Here is a 20,563-nt window from a genome sequence, read left to right as displayed (position 1 = left end):
TACTTTTCTTTTTTTTTGTTTTTTTTTTTCTTTTTTTTTATTGCTGTTAATTCAAGGAAAAAGGTTGCATAAAATCCAATCTCTTCTAGAAATATAAGTGACCTTTCCAGTACATTTCAAATATCAAAGTATATGGTAAACATACAAATAAAGAGAAGGTAACATACCTCCTATTTACAGTACAGTATTTTAAATCATAAAATAAGTTCCATAAAGTACAACTGGCAGGTAATTCACAATACAAGTCCATTGGTGGTTTAACACCCTCACTTCAACTCAAACGCAGTTCGTTCATTCATTTCAAGTGGTCCAAAAATACCCAGATCAAATAAAAATTTTAATCAAAATAATTTTCATTTACTACTTAAACTTTTCTTTTTAAATTAAAGCTTTCATCTACCTCCCGCCCCATTCCCCCCCTCCAAGAAAAAAGTTTCAAAATGTACACTGGTGCTATAAATATAAATGCTACCTATGAAGAAATGTAGTCATCAAGCTTTTCTTCTTCAAGTTTTTTGTCTGTTTAGCAATTTACTAGACGGCTGAACCAAAGATCAATTTGATTTCACCCCTCTACCGGACACCGGGTCTGATTTTAAGGAAAACCATTTCTGCCATGAACTGTGAGGAATGCCAAACCCTATGGATATACAGTGGTAGTTGTTCATCGGTGTTGAATGCAGCAGTCAAAAAATACACTCATCTTCCAGATAACCTCAGTGCACTTTAGGAAATCAAATATTACCTGGAAGCAATTTAGTACATATATTGGCTTTAAAAAAGAAAATAAAAAATACAGCAGCATTAAACTTACTTACTCAGGATACTGACATGATTAATACCATCTTAACACTCATTTCAGTCTTTCACATTATACCGTAATTACGCATAGTGGTAAATTGTTATAAAATAGTGACTTTGCTATTTGGTAGACAGGTTCTAATACTAATACCTGACTATTCTGTAGAAAACCATAGCTTCTGTTCAGTTTGAAATAAAACATTTACATTCTAAGTACAATGCAACACTGTAATAGTTTAGGAAAAAATATTCAATCAAGTAATGTTCATTCTGTGTTGACACGATGTAGAACAGCTTTAAAAAAGGAAAAAAATGCTGTCAACTTTCATTACAAATGCAAACACACTGAGTACAACATTCATACCGTGTTTTTTCACCTTGGTTGCTGAACATACAGGCTAAAAAGCTACAATGGAACAAAATATCTGTCAATTTCGGTTTGTCCGTTTTTCTAAATCTCTTCCAGTCCACACCATTTCAGCCCCTTCCTGTTCTATGTATTTTCACTTATTTGGGACGCTCAAGAGCTTTGTGTATGTGTTATTACCAGATATAGCACACATACAGTACTGTGTGTTCCTTTGGACTCTCCTGCTAGTAGGAAGTTTGAACATCTCCCCTCAATTCATGAGCATAATTTAGTGTACGGGCAGGGTCTGTATGAACTGCTAAACACTCACGCGAGTCCAACGAATCCAAGTGGACAAACAGGGAAAGAAAACAAACCAGCAGCATAAGGAGAACGGGGAGGGAGGGAAGAAGATTGTGGTGGGGAACATGACCAAGTTTCTTCTTTCACCATATGGCTGCTCCACCAGTGATGTCAGAGGTCAGAGGACTTTTTTGTTTGTTTAAAATGCAGTAAACATTGCACATGTCTCAAGTCTTCAGTGCAAAAGCATGGTTCGAATACTCTTTTTGATTGTTTGGCTGTGTGTTTGAATTACATGCATTACGCAAGCCTTTTGTAGAACCAGGAGGACACCAGGGACTCAGCTTTCTTCTTTTGTATGGAACGGAGGTGCAAAAGCAATGAAAAATTCAAAAAAAAAAAAAAAGAAAAAGGAAAAGAACCGGGAATGTCCCAAAACACAAGACCAACCCTCCCCCCTCCCACACACACCTTCCCCCAGTTTCCCAAGCTTCAGTTTAAGTAGGCAATGTTTACTTGTTTCAGTCTGCAGAATCCAAGGTATCATTGGAAGGGGGAGGGGGAGGTGCGTATCTCAGTCTGTAAGTGCCTAAAACAGGAAAGAGAACTACTAAGTCACTGCTCACAATTAAAATGGCTTACAAAAACCACTACAAGGTATCAAAACGGACATGCTCTTCAAAAGGCACTATCATCTTCCAGTCCTTTTAAAGCAGGTCCTAAGATTTTATACTATTTTCTTTCATCTGCTTGCTAAAACTGTAAGTTTAAAAAGGTATAAACCACAGATAAAGGACTTTTGCTGGAAAAATGCACAGAAAAGACGACCCCCATCAAGGTTCACCTCTCCTGTTCCAGTTCAACCAAACAAGTCGAGTCAGAATGGGCACAGGCCAAGAAACATAAATAGTTTATGCTCTATGCAATCACTGCATTTTCTCCATTCTTCTGGATGAAGAGAAAAATGGCATGTAAGACTGAAGCCATTCCTTTGGGTTTCAGTTCCAATTGGTTTCTGCCTTTTTCCCGCAACTTCTCTGAAAATTTCAAGCATGTTTCTTTTATGTATTGCATGATGGGGTAAGAAAGATGGCTGATGGTGCAAAAATAAGCTGTAGAAAAGTTAAATTATCAAATGGCCAGTCTGTTGTGTTTGGACTTTTTTTTTTAAATTCTCACAAGTTTTAAGAATCCAAGCTTGTGTCACAGACAGTAGTTGACTTATTTCACTTTTTGCCAATGAATTCTCTCCAAAAAAACCTGACCGCGAATGGAAAAATTGAAACAACGTGCGTCTCAACATAACGCCAAAAACAAAGGAACGGAAAAAAGCCGACAATTTAGGACTGCTATAATTTGACTTCCCAGCTCCGAATCATGCCCATTTTCAGCTTCACGCAGTGAACCCCGTTCCCTTGCACTGTTCTACAAAATTCTCAGGCAGAGATAAGATACTTTGCAGTTTTAGAGCAGGTCACTAGTGCACAACCATTTACACAAAACATACACACGCACGCACACCTTTCTGCAAGACCAGAAACAGCACATTCAGAAAGGTAAAGAGAAAACGTCTAAACTCAAAAGCAAGTCCGCTGGGAGTTATCATGATTACCTTGTTGACTGGCCTCCATGGATGACTGCTTACAGTCCTGCGCATAGTGTCCACTTACACCACAATTGTAACATGAAACGTTCCCGTTCTTCTTGGGTCCCGACCCATTTGTGTTGGCAACTACGTTAGGTGCTGGATATACAGGATAGAACCTCCCAAATCCTGCCATCTGCTGCATACCATAGTTGGCTTGGCTCCCCATCACTGGGTCATGCATAAGCCCATTTGCATATGGAGACTGAGGCAGGAAGAAAGGAAGTTGTGTTCCATTGCTTTGATGTGCTTGATTGAGGTAGCTGCCATTGCAAAGCGACGGCAGAGTGAAGAAAGATGGAACTCTGTAGACTTGTCCATGAAGTGGGTTATGATAAAAATAGCTATTAATCTGAAGGCTTCCATTGGTCCCACAGCTACACCTACGTCCGCAAGAACCGCAAGGACCAGATGCCAACTGCTGCGGAGGTAACATTGTCCCGTTAGTGTTGTTATTTCCAACAGCATTGATGTAGGATGTGCTGTCGCTCTGTGCAGTGCTGTGTGTTAAAGCGGGGCTCGGGCTAGGGGCAGGGCCTGGCGTGTGTGTAGGTATTGCGGGAGGAACAGTGGACTGGACCTGACCAACACCTAAACCAGCCGACTGAGGCGGTGAGGAAGTCGCTACAGTGTTCAGCACGTTTGTGTTCTGGTTGGGCAACACACTGGTAGCGTGAGGGCTGCCTGGCAAAGCGAACGAAGCTGGTGGAGGTGGCGGTGCTGCTGTGGAGAGACCAGCTGCTGGAAGAACTACCTTTAGATTGGTAGGCTGAGGGATTGCTCCTGGGTTTCCCTCAATGTGAGGCACCATTTGAGTCAGTCCTACCACCTGGGATGCAGGCTTTGTGATGGGATCTGTAGTAGGAACTGGGGATCCTGGGAAACTACCTGGATTGTGGACTGGGATAAAGGCAGTATTTGGTGATCCGATACTTAAGTTTCCTGCCGGCTGCTGCGGTCCATTAACTGTGCAACTTTCCGATGACCCCTGCGCAGAGGGCATTTTCAATCTGTGTATTGCCAAATGCAAAGCAGGGCTACCAGGCTGGACAGAATGTGGAAATAAAGTGGATGGGACAGGCAAAGGGGAAGCCATCAGCTCAAGGCGTTTCTCGGGTTCACCGGCGGTCACCGGGCCCATTCCACCAGGAGGTGAATTTGCGGACTCTCTCACAGGCGAGACAGCAACAGGTGTGGTAACGAGCATCCCCATTGTTTTACCATCTGCAGATATGGGTGGCGGGACAACTGCTTCAGGCTTTTGGGAAGCGCTGTGCATCACACAGTGTAAGGCAGGCATGAAAGAAATGTGTTGAAACTTTGCATTCAAAGGATCTTCCGAAAGGCTTCCATTTTCACTATTCACTGAAGAGATCTGAGCAGATGATTTGTTCAGATTTGATGAACCAACAGCACTGTAGCCTGTAAACCTGGTTGTATTTTGATTCCCAGAGTCCTCAGAATTGCTGTCTGTATCTGTGGAGACAACAGCATTTGCTGGTCAGAAGAATGAATCTGAAGCAATATAGAGCCATGCCCTGGACTCAGTTTACTCATATAAAGCTTCCTAAGTTTGATGACACAAACGACAGTTATGTTTTCCTGCGTTAGAATAACTTTGAGTTTACTTTCCTTCATCCAAATCAAGCTAGGTCAATCTCCATCCATTACCTATATCAAGCTGCCCAGCTAGCTACTGTGTCTTTGACTCGTGTATTTCTGCAAACGCGAAGAGTGGACACAGACTGAATCAAGAATTTGCCTCTACCTAGAAAGACATTAACACAGTTTACGCAAAATTGGAAGGAGCGGCAAATTAAACTATCCATAGAAAAAGAAGGACCTCTGAGACACGCCACACGTAACTCGATATAAAACTAGTCCCGTTGTGCCAAAGCTCTTTCCATTACCATACTGCTGAAATTTCTCAGGAGAGCTGTGCCACTGAGGTCAGAAAATTACTACATGTATGTAGTAATCTAAAACTCAACGGAATTTAAACTCTCCTGCTATTTGCTAGAAGCCTTTGTACTGTCCAGTCATGAAACCCACAAAGGAAAACATGTTCTGTGGCTAGTTCAGAAATAAAAGCAGCTAACAAAACTGAGAAACTAATTCAAATCAATACAAGAAAGAGATTACTCTAGAAATAAATAAGTTCATGCACATTCTCCAGAAATACAACCTCTGTCTTTATCTTCTTCACTATCAAAGCTTTCCCTCCCATCATGTCGTGGACTAGAAGGAGAACTGTAACTTTCAGAAGATGTTTCTCCACATGTATCATGACCAGATCCAGCGTCCAAATTCAGATCTAAAAATAAAAATTGGTATTTTTATTTTTAAACTCAGTATATGGAAGTGAGGTTATTTTAGTTTGCTCACATCTCACACTAGTTCAGATTTTTTTGTGCTCCTACTTGATCGATTGCATCTGTCTCCTGTATTCCCAACATTCCCACTCCCAGCATTCAGGACTGGTCCCTACATTTGTGATGACTCAATCCTTGGTTTTAAAAATGGTGACAGTGAAAATTTGTATTTATGCAGAGTAGTGAAAAGAATGATCATCCCTTAATAAATTTTGTGATGCTTATACCAAATTGTACTACAATATTGATTTTCTCTAAGTGGTAGTGATCAAACCTTTCCATTCGAAGAGGTTCAATACTCCTTGGTCACAGTAGCAAAGGCGGAATGCTAACTCAGTGGGCAACATCAAAATAATACACCTTTTTACAATTAAATCTTCCAAACCAGGCTTGAAACAAACTGTATCAACAAAGTTTGTTTAAGGAAAAATAGGTGAGCTAAAAAAGAGTAAAATTGTTTTCTAAATTCTCAATAGGATCGGGGAAATTAATTTTCTGGAAACCTGCTTTCAGGGTGGGTTAGATCCTATTAGTGAATTCAAGTAGGCAGATGATACGCTCTGGCTTTCAAGCTCAGCCTCAGAGGTGAAGGAGCAAGACAGATGCTCCCTCTCTCAGAATGTATGCCAGACAGTAGCTTCAAGGAAACACTAACCCCCAAAACCTTGGTTGGCAAAACTCCAGGATAAAAACTGGAACACTATTATTGATTTTACTAATTCTAATTAATTATTATGTTATTTATAAATCATTAATTCATTTATTATCGCCATTGCAAGTATAATGGGTTGGGACAAGTCATGAAAAAGCTGTCTTAACGCTTCAATTTTTGAAATAATTTCTTGGATTAAATCTGTAATCGGTCAAATTATTTGGATGAGCGTTTTGAATATCAAATATAACCTGGAAAAGCAGTGTCAACCTCACAGCACTGAAAGCAACAGTCTACAGTGCTAGTCACAAAGCATCAAGTCTTCAAAGTGTAAATAATTGATGACTCAGAAAAGCTAAAAATAGGAAGGAAAAAATGGAAGAAAAAAATGATGCAATTAAGAGTTACTGACTCAGAGCATTCCAAACCAAGCCTGGATTATATAAGAGATTCAAATTGCAACATGAATTTCATTTCTTTAGACTCTGCCTCCAATAGGGTATCTCAAAAGTCATTTTGATGTTTGTACACAAACACACAGGTAGAAAGCTCATCTCTGAGCAGGACTTAATTGCTTCCAGCCTCTGTAGCTTGCAGTTTCTTCTTGGAGTGGCCTTCACTGGCCAACAGTATCACACAAGCAGTTTCACATCTGTAGAGTAGTGGGTAGTGAGCAGACAGAAATCGTAAGGCAAACCATTCCCTATTTAACTTTGCCCTGTGTCACACAAAATTGCACCACCTCCCAAAGTTATTTTTAGTTCATAAAAGCTCGGTGTGTTTTGCCTGACAACAAGAACAGTAATCAATCAAAAATGTATGTGGCAAAGCTGTCCTGTAGGGTATGTTTTCTGCTTGTACAGCCCGTATCTCTAATCTTCTAGAATTATCCTGGTTTTGCAAAGTTTGTGAACTATGAATTCCTAAAGTTCTCGTCAAATACTGTTTGTAAAAGGTAAAAAAAACTGTCCATAAAACAGATGACAATAACTCGGAATGAGATCCACCTGGAACTCTCAAAAGTATGCAGCAGTGAGAAGAATGAAAGCTAAATCAAGACTGTACCCCAAGTGGAAGCAAGAGCAAGACAAGGCAGTTCTTAAGAGTCCTTTCAACACCTATGCCAACTAGGTGGTGTAGAAAAAGGCAAATTTTTTGTCAACTTTCTGTCATGGGAACTAAGTATAAAAGAGGCAAAGCCGCTATCAATATTGGGAGCTTAGAAAACATCAAGATGGCAAAGTTAATGGGTAACACGGCCCTCTAAAAATTCGTAATAAAGCTTGGAGACTCAATTACTAAAGGAAGACAAATATAAACTACAGTTCATCAATGGTTTGCACCAGAGGGTTTTTACACAGGTTCCTCGTGGGCCATTCCACAACAGCTGAAGACACCAATGAGCTCCAAAGAGAACACTAATGACAAGATGCTGGACCTTCACATGCTTGGGCCACTAGATTTCTTATACAAGTAGCCCAACATTAACTGTTTCTGCAACTACTACTCTATATAAGGCAACTTACAGAGACTTCAGTACGATTTTTCCAGTTATGCAAGAACAGAGACATACCCTAAGCAATTGCATACAGAAGACTGAACCTAGCACATTCTATACAGCGAGGCAAAGCACAGACTAGACAGCCAACATGCTGACTGGCCTTTACTTCAGACTAATGAATAAACCAGCAAAGGTGGACATTCTGTTTCTTACAAACAGCTTGGGAAATAAACTTCTTACCTTTTGCTGTCCCTGTATGGATGTGCTGTGATGTTGCAACTCGAACTCCATTAGTCCTGGCGTTCAACCGGCAGTCAGTTTTCTTTGTTTTCTCTCTGTGTAAATAATTTTCATGTTGGTGGTGGTTTTTTGCCTTTTTTTTTTTTTTGAAGGTTTTTTTCTTTTGCCAAATGCATGGCCACAAATAACCAACCATGAATGAACGTATAATGCCACTGTGAACAAAGGCAGCGACTCCAGGCTAGAAATTTATATTTAATAGCTATAACAACAAATATAGACAATAAGCAACTAGGTAAAGGAACTAAACTGCAAGCAGTGTTACTGAACATGATGAATAAAGATCTACAAGAGAAAACACACACACAAAAGAAACAGTGCGGCTGATTCTGAAGCCATCTTTGAAAGCTCATGCCTGTAATGCAGTCACACCAGACTAGTAGAAAAGCATCTGGCTAAAGAGTAACAAAAATGACAGAAAGTCAAGTTGGAAGTAGGCAGAGTATTAGATAGGGGTGGAAATGTTTCTACTTCTTCACAGTGCAGGATTGTGTAAGACCCCAAACTTCTGAAGCCCTCTGATGTGCAAATTCTCTTCAATACAACATTTCAGCAAGTTACCACCCACTGCGTAACGTTAGAGGTTGCTGTCAATCCTTATTTGATTTTCAGTGTTTTCTGGACAGCTTTACACCTTTAACTTTCAAATAAATATAAAGGGAAAAAAGGCAATCTGGCATCAGTTAAGAACCTACTTCTGCTCTTTCATCTTTTTGCTAAATGACAACTGATATTTTGAGGAAATGGAAGCATACAATTACATTCTATTTTTCAAGTTACTTCTTTTCAGAAGATAAAGTAAGATTTTTATGTAGACGGGCTTCATGCTATGCCAGCTCTTGTTCCACAATAACAAAACAATTCCCCAAACTGATCGTAGACCCTCTTTATCAGGTTGAATGCACTGAACTTCGTTTCTGGATTACTTGGTTACATTGGAAACCTACTTTTCCAGTTGTGGCTTTCCTTTCTTCTTGCTTACTGTAGACAGACTTCGTTTTTCCGCCGTATGCTAGCCAGAAAATACAAAGACACTAGTCAAACAACAGAATTTGTTTCACAAAATCAACAAAAAGACCCTTCTAGACAGACAGGTCCATGAGTCCAAGACTAGTGCGCTCATGGTGCTACAACCACACAAACAACTACTTGTGCAGTGCATCTAGGCCTTGCATTTACCATATTATCAGCAAAACACTCAGAAAATTACTACTTGCAAATATTCCTATCAATCGAATTCTTGTTTGCATACTGTCTTTTCTCTTGAGGATTAACAAAAAAAAAAAGTCTCATTACATATCCACTAAAAAGGCTAATCACAAGCCTTAAGGGGCTACGGAATTGTTTAAAATGGAATTATTTGATGGTTGGGGGGTGGGAAGTACATGTGGCAAATTATTTTTATACAGTGACAAAGCAGGTACCCAGCTTTAAACTGGAGGTTGCTGCTAATCTAAACTCTAGCATACAACTTAGAAGCACAGAAGAGAAAACCTAGTATACTTAAATAATTACGCAGATGCTATTACTAGTTGCTAGTAATATCTCATATTTAACAAAGGAGTAAAACATATGAAAACTCTGAAACAATCTCTGTCCTATTATGCTGTATTTGGACATCCTTTAAACAGGAAATAGCTTTTCCTCTGCTTCAGTATATTCATTTTTTTCTTGCCTCAAGCTTGCATTATTTCAAGCTTTGATGCAATCTACCATTTCACCTTCACAAGCAAATCTTGATTAATTACCCTGCTTTGTGAAATAAGGAAACTGCTTTTGTTTAGCTTGTTATTCCCCACATAATAATCAATAGTCAAATTCTGCATGTAGAATAAGAGTAATATTAAGCAATTCAAGCGGTCAAGGTTTTTCAGATGTAACAGTGAGCAAACAGTGATTTTATTTATAGATAGTTATTCTCAGCTGTACTCACACCAAAATTCACCACTGAAGCGACAGAAATCTCATGAAAAGTGTATATGTGTCTAGCTATTCCATTTTTCAAGAAATATTAATAGTAAAGTTATTTTGATAATGCAGGTAAGATAGAAAGAATATGTTTAATCTGTTGTGCCTACTGTAGCATTAATATGGTTTGGTTATTAATACAGCTTCCAGTTTGTTCCTTGCAATAACACAAATTCCCCAGGCATTACGAAATTCCATCTGATGACAATGTTACAATAACATGGAAGTGTCTGATTATAAATGAACACTAGACTTTTCTGATTACTTATATCCTATTGGGAAATTTTATTTACAAATTCATAAACTAAATACACAACTTTTAAGTAATTACAAGTATTTTTCTAAGTGAGGTAAGTCAGTGGTAACTTGAGCTTTGACCCTTATTTGTACAATTTTAGCAGGGCTCCTCATCTTTTAAAGCTAAATCTAATAATATGTAGGGGACAAATCCTCTCAAGTGTCTCAGAATATTGCTCTAAAGAAAAAAAAGCAACGCACCTGGTCAAGTAGGTTTGTACAGTGCTCTGGGTGCTGCTGGACAATACAGCTTTTTCTTCTCCAGTCTATAACCCCATTTTGCTCCGAGTGCTGTATGTTAAGGCTATCCAGTGAAGAACATTTTGCACTGCTAGTGCTGCTGAAAGGAAAAAACAAAAGCTATGCCAATGTGAACAAATTTGCAGGATTCTTCCTACCAACATAACATTTTTGCATCATGTTGGGAAACTGTGGTATTTTGCTTTCAGAAAACCCTAGAAATTCTCGAGAGATTTAAAAGATGTAAGTTACAGGAATTCTTGTGCTCTGAAGTTATACCAGTGATCTGAACATAATTACAGTTCCTTTTTCATTTGTCTACTACAATTTAACGCAAAATTCAGAACAACAGGATTTGTAGAAAACAGTACTTGAGAGAAGAGTTTCTGTGGATATTTCTGCACACAAAGTGTTTTTGTTTGCCTTCTTCATACCAGGCATAGGGAAATTTTCCAGATAGAAATGTATTCTGAATCCATCTTCTTTCTTCTTATTGTTAACGAAGAAGCTGGAATTACTTTGGAATCCCTATTTCAGAACTCATGAAACATTTAAGAAAAGTAGCGCATGGCTACTTACAGATCATACTGCACTGGTGCTTGTTTGAATTTCTAAATAAGACATCCTGCTTTATATTTTTACCTTCAGGATCTTTAGTTTTGAGCAGTGCTGGGAAAGGGGAGTTACATTTGGCATATATATAATGCCTTCCACTGAAACTTCTCTTAACAGCAGCTGGTCAGAAACAATATTTAACTAGGTCTGAGAGCAATGGTCCACAAAGACCGCTGGAAAAACAGTCAGGGTTCTGACAGAGTCAGTAGGGCACATGGACCTTGAGATTTTCATGTGTCATACAAAGGCATGCCCTCCTGCTGACTGGATGCCAAAGCAAAACAAAAATATACAACCACCACAAAAAAGAAAAGGAGTTACTACTTTTAAATTCTCAGCAAAATACTTATGCTGATAATTGAAACACTTCAGGTCTATTGGCAAGCCGCTTCATGAAGGTTACTGCAATATGAAATGTTACTCAGTTCCCACGATGGCAGATATGCTGAAGTTCCAGTGGCAGCTTACTAAACACCTCTGGAAATAAGTACTCAAACTACTTAAAAAATGTACAATAGAGTATTAAAGAAATAGTTTAAGAAAATGGTGAGAACCCAAGAAGGTCCCAAGATACAGACATGAGCCCCTGACTGCAGAGATGTAAGCAAGGCCACTTTAGAAACTTCTGCCAAATGGAGTTAAGTGAATCCATTGCCAAATTTGCAGTCATTTTATGGAAGCTGTAATACTGCTAATTTTTTTATTTCATATGTCTGATCTCATTCCTACCAGTAAATTTTTGGACCTTTGCAAGAGTAGGCTGCCACACTGAATTAAAACAAAAGGTAGAGAGATGTAATGTACCAGTCTTTCTGAAATGTACCAGTGTTATTTGAGATTAACTGCTCTTGACTCGAGACAGATTTATACATCTTTAAAAGATAAAAGTTTCACTCAGTGCCATTTCTTTAGAACCTATAAATATCAGGCACAGATTTTCAGAAGACAGACATAACGCAAACAGGAGAGGACTAAAAGACCTCTAGTGGTCAAGCAGCCAACGCATTTTCCCTTCTTAAATAAACAGAAAATGAATAGCTAGCAAGAGGAGTTTCTACCACAGAAGTTTGTGGAAAGGCTTGTCCCTTTCTTTCCTACCTGAAAGATATATCCTAAACTACAGCCAGCTTTTGTACAATTATACAATGAATAAGAAAAAGACTTTTTTAAAAATTAGTAACTACATGCTACTAAATTTGGATCCTGCTTTTTCGACTTCATAGTAGGCTGTAAGTATAATCAGAGATTTTGTCAAGATGACATTCTCTTCTTGAATAAATGCAAGATGAGAGTGTAAGAGGGTTAAAAAATAGAAACAAACTACTAAGTTGTCAAATTGGTAATTTCACAAGATTCTTGTCTTAAAAATCTGTGAACCCTAATCAACATTGGTTTATGCTATGGTTATATTCTAATTATTGTAATTCCAGGTAATTCCCTCCCATCTCTGAGATACATACACTTCACAGATAAAATGACACAGAACAAACCTATACACCACAATACATTTTGTATTATTTTATTCCTCTTAATATAGTTCTGTAATCACAGAACTATGTGCAAACATATCCAAAGTTTCTGGTCAAAATAAATTAATGGGTGAATTCATATTACATAGTTCATATATCTGAAAGCATACATAAACTATTTTAATATGGTTAAGAAGCACTTAGACTTACAATGAACGTAAACCAACAAGGTATACATGTTTCTGCCACTAAGAAAGGTAAAGAATGGACTACCTTCTCCTGTAAGGTCATCTTTGAAGCCACTGAAGAAAAGCTTAAAAACAACAGCACTAGAAATTTTCAGCGTACACATACGAACTTACGTTACTCAGCTTATAAACACAAAACATCAACTTGAGTAGTGAAGATTCACAAAATTTAGGGAAGAAGAGAGTTCCGAATGACCTAGGCCTACAGATTTAGAAACAGGATCTTTTGAAATATTTTTCACATACAGATTAAATTAATAACGCCCCCTCAAACAACAGAAATCAAAACAAGAACACCCCACTCCAACCAAACAGGAACGTCACAAACAAGCTTTCATCTAGAAGGAAACACTCTCAAAGTACTAAAAAATGAGGTTAAGAAATGTAGCATCGTCAAATTATATCCTAGTACCTACTTGGCAACGGGACTTTTTCCATTATGTTTCTTGTGAACTGCTGTGTGTTGCATTACATCTGGAAAAAAAAATCAACGAAGCATAATTTCAATAGCAATTCCTATTTCCTCTTTTAGATCAATCCAACTAATTCATCTTTCCAGCACTACCAGTCACTTAGCAGAAGACAACTCTGTTAAACAGGCTACGCTTAATTTACAGTGCTGAAATTAACAGGTGTTGCATAGAGGACAGGTCGGTCTGTACAGACAGTATAATAAAGACTCTTTACCTTCCATTTCACAGAAGAATGAAACACAAAAATAGGAACTATAACAACTGTTTATGTTTGCTCACCCCTATATTTAACCATAAGGACTAAAGGCACAACCGAATATCAGCCAGTATGAAAGGATGGTGAAAGAAAAAAGGATTCAGTCAGAAAAGTACAGAATTTCATACTTTTTTTCTGAACTGCTACAATTAGTCTCAAAACCATGTCACACATTCTGTGAATAAAGACAAGTCTTACACAGAAGTATTGCATTCTGAACCTCAAAATTCACCACGCAAGTAAAGCTTTACAAATTCCATTTGACATAAAAAGAGATAATGCCTCAAACAAGAAACAAGAACTTTAGAGACATAGTCTACCCTTTTCTTTTAGGGAACTGTTAAATTTTAACAAAAGTGACTTCTCTTAATTCCTTCTGTTGATGATTTTGGCCTTCTTGGTAGTTATCATTTTGCCTGAACTCCGTTCAGTGCTACATGTCTAAATTGTTATTAAAAAAAACCAAACACCTCACAATTTTTAAACTTCTGGTAGCACTTCACTAAAATGGCACAAAAGGTGAAATGAATTTGTAATCTCATCAGGTGAAGAGATTTTTTTAGGACAGTATATAAAACACTGTGAGCAATTTCCACATATATTGTAAATTTACTCCTGCATTTTGAACTCTAAAAAAGAATATGGTAATAATTTTTTTAAATCAGAAAAAGCTGTCTGAACTTCATATTTGGATTACTGATTGCACATAAGATCAACCACAAGCTTCTTATTAGTTATTAAGGCATAACAGGATGAAGGTGGTGTTATTCTGTGAAAGCTCGTCTAAGTGTTCAGTGGTCCATGCTCACCTGTCAATCCCCATTTCTCATCCTTTCCACCTACCGGAGGCTTATACTCATTTGCTACTGAAAACAAAGCAAAACTGTCTCGCTGTTCCTTTCAGAATGAAATTACTGACCAGTGACTAGAGGCTGATGCTTCCACATGTGAACTGGTTTTGAGGTATTAGGAAGAAACAGCTTTCAGACTGTCATCAATACTCACTACAGTCCCAAACAATGAAGAGCCCTTATTAACATTCCAAAGTGCAAAACCAACACAGGTTAAAAATAAGAAAACTTGAACATCCTTTCTGTGTAAAACTTAAAAGTCAGACAAATTTGGAAAAAAAAAAGTCTGCATACCCTTGAAATGTCGCACTGAACTCCTAACCTCGGTGACTGAAGAACAGGTAAAGACATGAAAAGCTACAAACGATCTTGGCTCAAGTAAACTGTAAAGTATATGTTCCTGATTGCTCAACACAGCTGTGATCTTCTACCTCTGAGCTGTCTACAAACACTCCCACTCTTTGGATTATAGAGCAATCCCTTAAAGAAACTGCTGGCAGTATACAAAAAAAATCTTCATTTACATAACACATTTCATTCAAATCTCTCAGCTTTGTACCAATGAAGAAATCAGTCAACTGCATGATTTCCAGAATTGAGTGTGGCAACATTTCTCACAGAAGAACCACCTTTGAGTACACAACTACCTTCCTCCTGACTTGAAGCTTCTGAACTGTCCTCCTTGAAGTGTTCTGGTGCCTTAACCGTCTTCAAAGAGGGTTGTAAGTTACCTGCAGAGAATAAAGTTCACGTAGTAACTTTATAGATCTTGAACAACTAGACAGTTCCTGAATGTTTGCACTAAACTGGAAGCTAGGGAGATGGAAGACTAAATTACTGGTTTGCATGTGGCAGTAATTTGAACTCTCCTTCAAAGCAGGACATCTCTAAGAGTAAACACTCTATGAAGATACTTTTAATTTGAAGAGTGCACAAAACAATTATAAAGCTATGGTACAATTTCAAAAGGCTGGGATTGTGATTATAGTTTTAGAAATATTCCTATTATCCCATCCTTTAGATTTTTTAATAATATTTTTCGTGTTACAGCAGGAAATGGGTGGAAACCAATTATAATTACTAGAATTTTTCTGCAACAAGTTACACTCCTCCATTGTCAAATCATCCACCTGCCAAAGGAGACTTAATTTGGGCTAAAGTTTTCTAGCTAGTGCCTTTAACACAGTCTTCGTGCACAATTTTTGCCTTATTATGCCAAATGGGATGGGAAAAAGAAGGGGCAATAAGATTTACAGGTTTGTTGCAAAAATACCACTGCCGTGCTCTGAAAAAGGACTAAGTTTGATAATAAATCTAACTCTAGGAGTCTACTCTTTCCCTCTCAAAAAGTTCCAAGTTAGTGCAGGTAAAAGTATCTGAAAACTGTTGCTTAGGAGCTTGAAACATCGATAGGAAGATCCTTCTGAATATTGTCTGCATCAAACATACTAAGGCCCCAGAGATCATGCTCTAATAAAGTCTTTTGGAATTGAAAGTCTACTCCAGCCTGAAAAAGTATCCAAAATAACTTACATTATGAATCAGGGGAGAGCTAACTGATTTCCTCCTTAATGGAACCATGGCGGCATAATTACGCTTACGGAATATACTATTGAGTGTGAGATCCAAACTATTATTTAAGGTATAAAGACCTTTCACTGAACATAGAATTCATTTCCATACAAGTTTTACTAAAACCATACTTAGAGTATTCAAGTCCTTCAGAATGAATATTTTTGTTTTTCTGTGAAATTTTTACCCCCAACTCTAAATAGTGACTGAAGGCCAATGTAAGCCACAACTGCTTCATCTGTCAATTAATTCTGCATGTGCAATTTCAGAACTATGATGGGATTTTCTTAAAAGATACGCTTCCACCATGGGCTAAGTTGCAATTGCAAGTATTACGAGGATTTCAGGAATCCTGAACAGGAAACTTAGAAAAACAGAGACCACCAATAAAAATCTCATGAGCTATTTAATTCTGGTGATTTCGGCAATGAGCAGGGTGACCACCTTTGTCTTAGTACAGCTTCTATTAGCCTGCACCATAGGAAATGCGCTTTTGAGTTACCCCAGACAAGTCATCCAGTCCCCCTTCTCAAAAGAAAACCACCTATGCTTAAACTTATTGCACTATTTGTCTTCACCAAACCTTTTTTAAGATCAAACTCAATACCAGGGCCCTGAACCACACCAGTGAGCTTTGCAACCTCTCCCCTGGCCCTCCCAAGTACTTTAACGGGCTGTGCTCAAGAACAATCCAACACAGTGCAGTTTTGCAATTTTGGGTGAGGCTGCTGGGAAAAGAACTGGGAGTGACCTCATCCAGGGCCCCCATCCTTTGGCTGGGGAGCTGCATTCGAGCTCAGGCCCTTGCCTGGGGTGCACTGCAGCCATGCCTGTGCCTGGCCACGTACCTCGCTGATCCTGTTCTCAACCCTGACCTACTGACTTGTTTTTCTGCTTTCATCCCAGACCTGCCTTGCTGCTTTGGACTTGGCAGGTAATCACCAGATTCTTGTCTGCCCCTGGTCCTAATCTTTCTCATAGCAAGTTAAGCCTAGTGCTTTTTGCCTTATCCATCAGAGAGAACAGAACATTACGACTCTTAGGTATTTGAAGAATTAAGTCATCTTTCACTGGAGTTTTTCCTCCTCTCTGCTACACAATTAAGTTCCTCATCCCATCATGCATTCTAGTTCTGACAAATCCTCGTGAACTTTCACATACCCAATTAATTATTTATTATTATACAAATTATTTATGATCATGCTACGATCTGTAAGACTTCCTACAGAATTGACATTTGGCCGTTTTACCCTTCTGATCTACCTACCCCACAGATAATTTCTGCACTGACGCAGTCAAGTCTATCGTGATGGAACTCAGCACTGGCTCCTTTCAGCCCTTTTCAAATTATAATAATGTAAAACAATGCATTTTCAAGTTTTTCCCACTTAGGTGTAATCTACAGACTAAAATATGCACACCTTGTGCAGCGTGCCTATCATTACTGCAAATCTTTCTGGACTTTGGAAACTCTTTCCTTCCCTTGCAGCAAAACAAAAGTTGTCAGAATTTTCACAGCAGTAAATTCCAGACAGTTTCACAACCATCCTGAACCTCATTAGCTTAACTTTTTCATGAAACTGCCATGTAAGAATGTCCTAAATCACATGATCTACAGCTTCTACCCTAATCACAAGGCCTCCATCTGATAACGGAATGAATACATTTGTCACAGATCACACACATAATTTCAACTTAAAGTCAGCCGTCATTTCTCTATTTTCTTCCAAGCGCATATAAGCAGTCTGAAAACTCCAACTTCTTCAATGCCTGACTAAGAATTTCTGCAACTTCTGAGACAATGGCCTCACAGTCAGTGCCTTAACTGTCATAGTAGCATGCACTGGAAGAGGAAGGATTCAACAGAAACAAAGACCACATCCTAAGGCATCCATACAGAGAAACTAGGCTTAAGTTGCACAAACAGTTTGTACTACACAAGTAGGCAAGAGAGTTCACCAAGGAAATCTCTGCAATGCAAATACTCTGAACGAGACCCTGTATGTTCTAATATTGGGGGCATCCCACTATTTAGGTACTGTGAATCCAAAATGAATCTGAAGTTTAAATATCAAGACAAATGCTTCATCTACAAAAGAAACAAACAAACAAATAAATAAAAACAGATGGGATTTTTTTTTGTCAGCTCAAGTTTTTTTCCAAAATTTAAGGTTTCCTAAAAGGGAAAAGTCTCAAACTGTTGCACATACTCAATTCATAATTACCTATTTTAATAGTATGATGGTACAGAGGAGAAGAAAGAAAGAAAAGAACACAAGCTGATGCTACATAGCATGTTCCCACTGTCCAAAGCATGAGCTGAAGTGACTATTCATTGGCAAGGAGAGCAAATAGGACCAGTGGAATACAATGTAACAAGACCACGTAATTACAAAAACGTAATTAGTAATGACAAGAATAATAACTTTTTACAGACTTTTTGATATATAAAACAGTACTAGGATATTTCTTACTGTGAGTGTGCAAAGATTCTGATGAAATTGATTGGAAGAAGTTGTATACTCTCTGATTCTGCAGAAAAGCTTGCGATGTATTTGAAAATAGCTGCCTGCAATTTAAGTGAGAGATGGTTAAACTGTAAGTAATATTCCATAGGAAGAACACAAACATTTACTACAGTACCATTTAAGAGCAAAGCAGGCAGTTCTTAAGAAGTCCAAACATTGGAACTTGCATATTCAGCATAAAAAAATGTTAAATGCTACTTCGGAGCTTTGTTGTTCAGTTCTACTGTAAGGTCAGAGTACAGCCAATACAAGAAATTGGTACAAAGAACTTTTTTAATATAAAAGGTATATGTTTTTGAGCCATCCCAATTCAAACATTTTACACACCTGTGACATCTTATCAAAGAAGAGTTTGGATTCAGTCAAAAAGCACTGTACTTTATATTCTAACATTTCATTTCCCAAAACAACATGCCTGTTCCTCAAATATGTTTATTCGGCTAAATACAAAGTTGAATTCACCTATAATGTCAGTATTTGAGTGTCAAGTACCCTAACTCAAGAGACACTGTCTAACTTGATGAATAATTTGTTTTGAACAAGGTTGAAAAACCTGGACAGGAAAGAATAAACATAACAAGATATCTGTAACAAACAAACAGAACAGGGAGGCTCACCCAAATTCCTATTGCTGTTCTGAGTTACAGGATTTGACCAACAAGTCCCACACTCCAGCAAGCACCCTCACTGCTACATAGAAGATTATGAGGTATGGGCCATTTTCTTCCAAATGTGTGAGCTACATTTTAATTTTACATACATGTTTCACTATTACTGTTCATTCTTTTCCAAATTCTGCTCTTTCATTCTATTCTGTCATAAAATTAGAACACAGGCGCTTTGAGTTACTGTTTCTAATACTTCTAAATATACTCTTGTATAATGGAGGCAAGACCCATGCTGAAGTATCAATCATTGCTGTATAATGTTGCTCAGGAAAAGTATTTTCATAACTGTATGATTACTTCTAAATAAGTAATCCATTAAACTCTAATAAAAGCCTCAATTTAAAGGAAAAAAAAAAAAGAGTTAAGGGTATCTATTTCATCATTGCCTTCCCATTTTCTTCAGAAATTATGTTCAGACAGCAGAATTTCCACTGTCCCTAAATGTGATCTAGTTTTTTATTTGCTAAAATATTTACCTGATTATGGGCTCAAGATCAGCATGCCTTCGTTCTTCCCTCTTCTGAAAACCCTGATTTAGTGCTCTTAAAATAGTCTTGTCAAACGCTTCAGAAGACAGTTCCTTTGGGAGCTGAGAAAAAGGTTAATGTTAAAAAAATGAACAGTTGACATTTTAAAGACTATATTTGTTCACCATCAGTCTTTATACCTTTTGGTATCAACAAGAAACTCTGTTGTTCCAGTTTGAGTAAGGTAATTTACAGACTAAAGGTACAACAAATCACCATAATTTAGTTCTGCTGGAGAAACACTTTGCTGTAAAGCCTCACATCAAATCCAGAGGTAAGAAGCTTTAAAGCTGTATTTGAAAGAATGACATTCAGAAATGTATCAATACTATGTTCTTTCCCAGAGTAATTTACAGCCCTTTTTATTTCTTTAAATCTTTCACACTCAGAGAGTAAGTCAAGAATAACATAAAAAATTACAAGGGAGGACTGAATGCACTGTACTTGCTATCATCACTTAGCTAGATTAAATTATGTTACAGAAACAAGAGTAGAAAGGAGATTGTTGAAGTTATATAATACACTAGACTGCAGTGGGCAATACTGAAATTAATCAATAGCAAGTCCTTCTCCAGTTACTATTAATGCTGAAATTTCTTATGAAAATGCATAACTGTTTCCAATGCCAGCATTATAAAAACAGGTCTTCTAACGTTCTAGTTCAGAAGGCAAAGTTCTTGCTACTAAAGACCATGTCTACTTTAAATGAAAAGTATTCCATAAAACAAATATTTTTACATTTACCTCTTCCAAAATAATGTACTTAAGTACATGAAAGCTGATACAATTTGTTAATAATAATTTTAAAAAACCCCACACAAAACCAACCCAATAAAACCACAAAACCAAACCACAAAAGCCCACAACTCTTCTAATTTTGAAGCAATTAAAAGTAAACTGCCATAGCAAAAATGTTTTTTCCTATGGT

General features: G+C 37.7%; 1 protein-coding gene across 7 annotated transcripts in view; it reads right to left on the bottom strand.

Moving 5' to 3' along the window:
• Positions 1–422: 422 nt before the first annotated feature.
• ZCCHC2 (zinc finger CCHC-type containing 2) overlaps positions 423–20,563 on the bottom strand; it is a 44,244-nt gene continuing 24,103 nt past the window's right edge. The window contains exons 5-14 of one of the 7 annotated variants that reach the window (XM_080339445.1): positions 19,585–19,697; positions 18,387–18,481; positions 14,970–15,071; positions 13,177–13,234; positions 10,390–10,528; positions 8,871–8,935; positions 7,864–7,958; positions 5,284–5,412; positions 3,066–4,574; positions 423–2,042 (exon numbers count right to left, since the gene is read on the bottom strand). In XM_080339445.1, coding sequence (XP_080195571.1) covers positions 1,975–2,042; positions 3,066–4,574; positions 5,284–5,412; positions 7,864–7,958; positions 8,871–8,935; positions 10,390–10,528; positions 13,177–13,234; positions 14,970–15,071; positions 18,387–18,481; positions 19,585–19,697 — 2,373 coding nt within the window. In that variant the 3' untranslated portion in view covers positions 423–1,974. Of the gene's footprint in view, positions 2,043–3,065; positions 4,575–5,283; positions 5,413–7,863; positions 7,959–8,870; positions 8,936–10,389; positions 10,529–13,176; positions 13,235–14,969; positions 15,072–18,386; positions 18,482–19,584; positions 19,698–20,563 lie in introns of those variants that run through there. The other 6 variants (XM_080339446.1, XM_080339447.1, XM_080339451.1 and 3 more) reach the window with 6 other exon arrangements.

Source organism: Nesoenas mayeri (assembly GCF_963082525.1).
Source record: "Nesoenas mayeri genome assembly, chromosome: 2".
NCBI classification, from domain to species: domain Eukaryota; kingdom Metazoa; phylum Chordata; class Aves; order Columbiformes; family Columbidae; genus Nesoenas; species Nesoenas mayeri.
This window is presented reverse-complemented; position numbering and strand designations above follow the sequence as displayed.